This window comes from Priapulus caudatus, unplaced genomic scaffold (assembly GCF_000485595.1).
Source record: "Priapulus caudatus unplaced genomic scaffold, Priapulus_caudatus-5.0.1 Scaffold252, whole genome shotgun sequence".
Taxonomy (NCBI): Eukaryota; Metazoa; Priapulida; class Priapulimorpha; order Priapulimorphida; family Priapulidae; genus Priapulus; species Priapulus caudatus.
The window spans coordinates 135724-141125 of record NW_014577313.1 but is presented as its reverse complement, the minus strand read 5'-3'; the positions used below and the strand labels follow the sequence as shown (position 1 = coordinate 141125).

Here is a 5402-nt window from a genome sequence, read left to right as displayed (position 1 = left end):
CCGTTCTCTCTCTCTCTCTCTCTCTCTCTCTCTCTCTCTCTCTCTCTCTCTCTCTCTCTCTCTCTCTCTCTCTCTCTCTCTCTCTCTCTCTCTCTCTCTCTCTCTCTCTCTCTCTCTCTCTCTCTCTCTCTCTCTCTCTCTCTCTCAACCTCTCCTTCCCTCTCTCTCTTTCTTTCTCTCTCTCTCTCTCTCTCAACCCTCCCCCTCTCCCTCTCTCTTGCCCCTCTCCCGCTTTCTCTCTCCACTCTCCCCTTTCTCTCGACAGCGGGTATTCCCATGTTTCCGCTCTAGCTTCTTCTCGACTTCAGCTGACTCATTAAAAATAATTGGAAAATGTCAGAATTTACGTAAATTCATACGTTTAGGAAGTTTTAAAAGCAATGCAATCAGCCGATAGAATGCGCGCATTGTTGTGAACATGCCGGCCACCAGGTGGCGTTCCGTGCACCGATGCCATTATTATTATATATATATAATTGATATATTGATATATATGATTGAGGATCATTGTACTGTCTGCATCATTATTACATATGTTTGTGGTGGTGGGGGAGGCAGTAGTAGCAGCAGCGGTGGCGTCTGCATCGGAAGCAGCAGCAGCAGTAGTTGTGTTAGTAGTAGTAGTAGTAGCAGTGGCAGTAGTTGTATTAGTAGTAGTAGTAGTAGCAGCGGCAGTAGTTGTATTAGTATTAGTAGTAGTAGTAGTAGTAGCTGTGGCAGTAGTTGTATTATTAGTAGTGGTAGTAGTAGCGGCAGTAGTTGTATTAGTAGTAGTGGTAGTAGTAGCGGCAGTAGTTGTATTAGTAGTAGTAGTAGGAGCAGTGGCAGTAGTAGTAGTAGTAGTAGCAGCGGAAGTAGTAGTAGTAGCAATATCAGTAACAGAAGAACAGCAGTCGTAGCAGTTAGGGTTAGGGTTAGGGTAATGTTAATGGTAAAGGGGGGTTCTAATGGAAGTAGTGGAGGTAGGGGAAATACTCTAGGCAGTGGTAACAGTAGCAGTAGTGTTTACAAAAAGTATAACAAATGAACAACATCCACAATGATCAGATCACATCCTCACGTTTCCCAATTTGACCTATCCACTCCCTCCTATTCCAGTCTCCACCGTTCCATCATATTTCATTCCATCCCGTCCCATATGCCATCCCATCCCATCCAATCCCATTCCGTCCCACTCCATTCCATTCCATCCCTTCCCACCCCATTCCATCCCATCCCACTTCAAACCGTCACATCCCATCTCATCCAAAACCATCCTATCCTATTTCACGCACTCTATTATATTCCATCCTATTCTATCTTATCACATTCCATCCCACGCCACACCATCCCTGTATTTAACAAGTTTACCTCGTGTATTTGAGTAAAGAGTGACATGGTCTAATGCTCTAACATCATATACTAGTGATCTAGAGAGCTTATACTCTCGCATAGAGAGCAATGTAGCATGCTGCCTGCTAGGATTACTTACAGCAATAGCCTGCCAGCTCTATTGTATGTTGAGATCAATAAACTTATTACGTAATTATACAGACTGTCACTCATTATTTATTGCATTATGTCGTTGTGGCATCTAATAACTACGCAGTCACGTGATCGGTTTGCTATTGTGCGGTGAATATAGGTCACGAAAATGTCTACGTCCTATCTATGACCTCTTATTCTATCAATATTATATATGATATAGAATATATATTCGTATAAATTAAATCAAATGAAAAGTATCAATTTTTTATGTAAAAGTATCTACATCTTATCGACTGACTACTGTAAAAAATACATCAGAGAGTGACAAGTGAGTGTCTGTATTTTTTGTATCATTGTTGTTTTCGCTGCTGCTGCTATAATTATTATTATTGTTGTTGTTGTTGTATTGTTCTCTCACCCTCTCTCTTCCCTCTCTCTTCCTCCCCTCTCCTCCTACCTCTCCCTCTCATTCTCTCTTCTTTCCTCCTCCCCCTCCATTTCATATTTCTCTCCCTTTTTCTTTCTTTCTCTGTTCTTGTTCCTCTCCCTCCCTATTGCTATCACTCTCAATACCTCTCTCAAGCCTGTGTTTCTCTGTCTCCCTCTGACCCATTCATGACGTGTATTTGTTGTTGTATCTATCGACGTCCCCGACCAATCACAGAACGCCTTGGTTCTGGGTAGTAAGAAAACGGGCGGCAATTGAAATCATCGATGATAATTTATGGACTTCAAATTGGCATTAAACTAATACCAAATGGGTTAGGGTTAGGTTTAGGGTAAGTGTTAGGGTTAGGGTTAGAGCTAGGGTTAGAGCTAGGGTTAGGGTTATGCTTAGGGTTAGGGTCCGATCAGTGATTATTGACTAGCGGAAACAGCGGCCGTGGAAATAACCCACGCCTTGTTGTGTAGGTGGATGAGCACAGCCGTGGTGGCAGCACTGGGCGGCATCACCGTGCGCAGCAGCGACAGCGTCTATTTCATGTTTTGCCGCTCGACGTTCGATCATCCGCATCTTGCCACGCACCAACTCATCTGTGATCACCTCGGTAAGTAGCTCCCCCTACTGCTGTCACCCCCTCGGTAAGTGGCGCCCCCACTACTGCCATCACCTTGGTAAGTGGTGCCCCCACTGCTACCATCACCTCGGTAGGTGGCGCCCCACTGCTGTCACCCCCCTTGGTAAGTGGCGCCCCCACTGCTACCATCTCTACTACAACTTCCATTCTAATCCCCAACGTCATTATCAAGTCTTGCTAAGAACTTTACTTTTGGTGTTTTGAATTTGGTTTTTGATTTCGATTTGAGATTGGTTTGATTCGAGCAGTATGGCCGGCCAAGTAACGTTGTGTAATTACCACAATAGATAGATATAGATATAGATAAGTAACTGTTACTTGGTACGAAGGACAAACACGCAACCACACAAAGTTCTCCTTTCTCTAGACATCTACTATCGTTACTGCACCAGTGTTACTTAACAGCCACTATTTTACTATCCATGCTATACTAGTGTTATTATATTGCCAGTATTCTGCTATCAGTACTAGTGTTATTGCACTTGCTTTATTGCATGATTGTTACTATATGCTATAGGCTAGCGTACAACTATTACTCTACTTGCCAGTGTTACTTGTACCTGTGTTACTTCATTCGTGTTATTTCTACTAAGTGCTGTCATTGCTTCGTCGGATTGCAGCACCAGTATTTAAAGGCAGGAAGCGTAAGAAGCCACTGAGTGTGGGGAAGGGAGATGATGAGCTCACCGAGGATTCGATGGATAGCAGCTCGACCTCGAGCAGTCGGGCCAGCTCGCGGGTGCGTGTTCTACAGGATTGCATGTCTGCCCCGCCGCTGTATCTCTCTCTCTCTCTCTTTCTCACTCTTTCTTTCTTTCTCTCTCTTACTCTCTTTTTCTTGTTTTATTTCTTTCTCGCTCTCGCTCTCTCTCTCTCTCTCCTCACTCCTTTCCACTCTTTCTTTCTTTCTCTCTCTCTCTTACGCTTCGCTCTCTCTACTCTCTCTCTCTGTCTCTCGCTCTTTCTCTCTTCTCTCTCTCTCTCTCTCTCTCTCTCTCTCTCACTCTTTCTCACTCTTTCTTTCTTATCTCTCTCTCTCTTCTCTCTCTCTCTCTCTCTCTTTCTCTCTCTCTTTCTCCTCTCTCCTCTCTCTCTCCTCTCTCTCTCTCTCTCTCTCTCTTTCTCTCTCTTCTTTCTTTCTCTCTCTTACTTTTTTTCTTGTTTTTCATTTCTTTCGTCTGCTCGCCTCTCACTCTCCCTCTCCCTCTCCCTGTCTGCCTCTCGTTTGTCTCTCCTCTCCTCTCTCTCTTCTCTGTCTCTCTGCTTCTCTCTCTCTCTCTCTCTCTCTCTCTCTCTATTTCTTTCTCTCTCTTCTCTTTCTCTTTCTCTTTCTCTCGCACAGCATTACTGGTGCAATGGAGTATATTCACTGCTATCAGAAATGACATTAATTATGTCGATGTTTATATTGCGCACCAGGCGCGTACAGATGTCCATCATAAACGTTATGTCGCTGCTAAATAAATGTTATTGAAAGCGGTTTAATTAATTACTTGTTAATTGTATGTGTTAATTAGTTGTTAATTGTAAGTGGCATGTCTGCAGAGCTCCGTGCAGCACTCCCGCGACGACGTCCAGCCGCCAAAGTCTCAACCGTCGCCGCGCAACGGATACCTCCACGAGGGGGCGCTGCCGAGCCCGACGACAACGACGACGAAGCAGCCGACGGCCGCCGACGACGCGTGGCTGCAGCGGCGCCCCCTGGAGGCGCTGGCGACGAGCGACGCGACGCGTCTCGCGCGGCCGCACGCGACGAAGGAGGAGCTGGAGTTCTTCCAGTCGCTGTGCCGCTTCATGAGAGAGATGAACATGCCGATAGAACGCATCCCCTCCCTCGGCTTCAAGCAAGGTGCGTGCGTGAGGGAGGGACGTGGGGACGAGGGTGGGGGTAGGGATGGATGAGGGTATGTGCTTGGGGTGTGGGAGGGGTGGGGGCTGCGTAGTGTGAGTGAGGAAGGTGAACATGCCCGTAGAATGCATCCCCTCCCTCGGCTTTAAACAAGGTGTGGGTGGGGGAGGGATGGGGGAACGTGCCGAAAGAACGCATCCCTTCCCGCGGTTTCAAGCAAGATGCGTGTGGTGAGACTTGCTCAGAGAAAGGGGGAGAGTAAGAAAGAGGGTGGGAGACAGGTGGGGAAGGAAAGCAAATACGAGGAAGAAAGAGAGTGATAGCAATAGTGAAAGAGGGGAAGGGATGAAGAGAAAGAGAGAGCGAGAGAGAGCGAGAGAGAGAGAGAGAGACAGTGAGCACAAGTGATCGATTTTCCTGTTTCGTGTTTTACGTAACTCGTTTATGACGGCGTTATATGAAAACAGCCATTGTAGCGATAAACGCTATCCCCTCTCTCGCTAATACGCAGCGAGGGATGATTGTTATTGATGACGAACGACGAAGTGTTGGAGCTGTATCGTTTTACTGTTTCTTCTTTTCCGTAGTTGACCTGTGTTTCATGTTTGCTTACACGCAACAGTTGGGAGGCCACGCAAAGGTAAGAGCTTTCCTTCACGCGCGTATTATGCTCGTGTCCGATTCCTATTATACGTAAGCTGCTTAAAATGTAACTGAATTAAATACACTGTGAGCTTTTATATTGATCTGTAACTATAGCTGGCAACTGCCTGCACTATGATGTCATATAGCACATAAAAGTGCCATTATGTTGAGAAATAAAGCGCGCGTGAACTCGTGATACCATGTTCGAGCGTTGAGAGATTAGTAATTCTACGTTTTCTACCTGGATTTACTGGCGGTATTGTGACTACCGGCTAGACTTCATCCACCATCTCTGTCTCTCCCACCGCAACCTTCTCTTATCTACCCTCCACCTTTTATATCTCGCTCCACCTTTTATATCT

The 5402-nt window shown here is 45.9% G+C and overlaps 1 protein-coding gene across 1 annotated transcript in view; it reads left to right on the top strand.

Moving 5' to 3' along the window:
- The window catches only part of LOC106808070 (AT-rich interactive domain-containing protein 5B-like), a 23754-nt gene that overhangs the window by 12268 nt on the left and 6084 nt on the right, over positions 1–5402 (top strand). Inside the window, exons 5-8 of the mRNA XM_014810628.1 lie at positions 2380–2516; positions 3167–3285; positions 4092–4395; positions 4983–5035. Of these exons, the coding sequence (XP_014666114.1) occupies positions 2380–2516; positions 3167–3285; positions 4092–4395; positions 4983–5035 (613 nt within the window). The remainder of the gene's footprint in view (positions 1–2379; positions 2517–3166; positions 3286–4091; positions 4396–4982; positions 5036–5402) is intronic.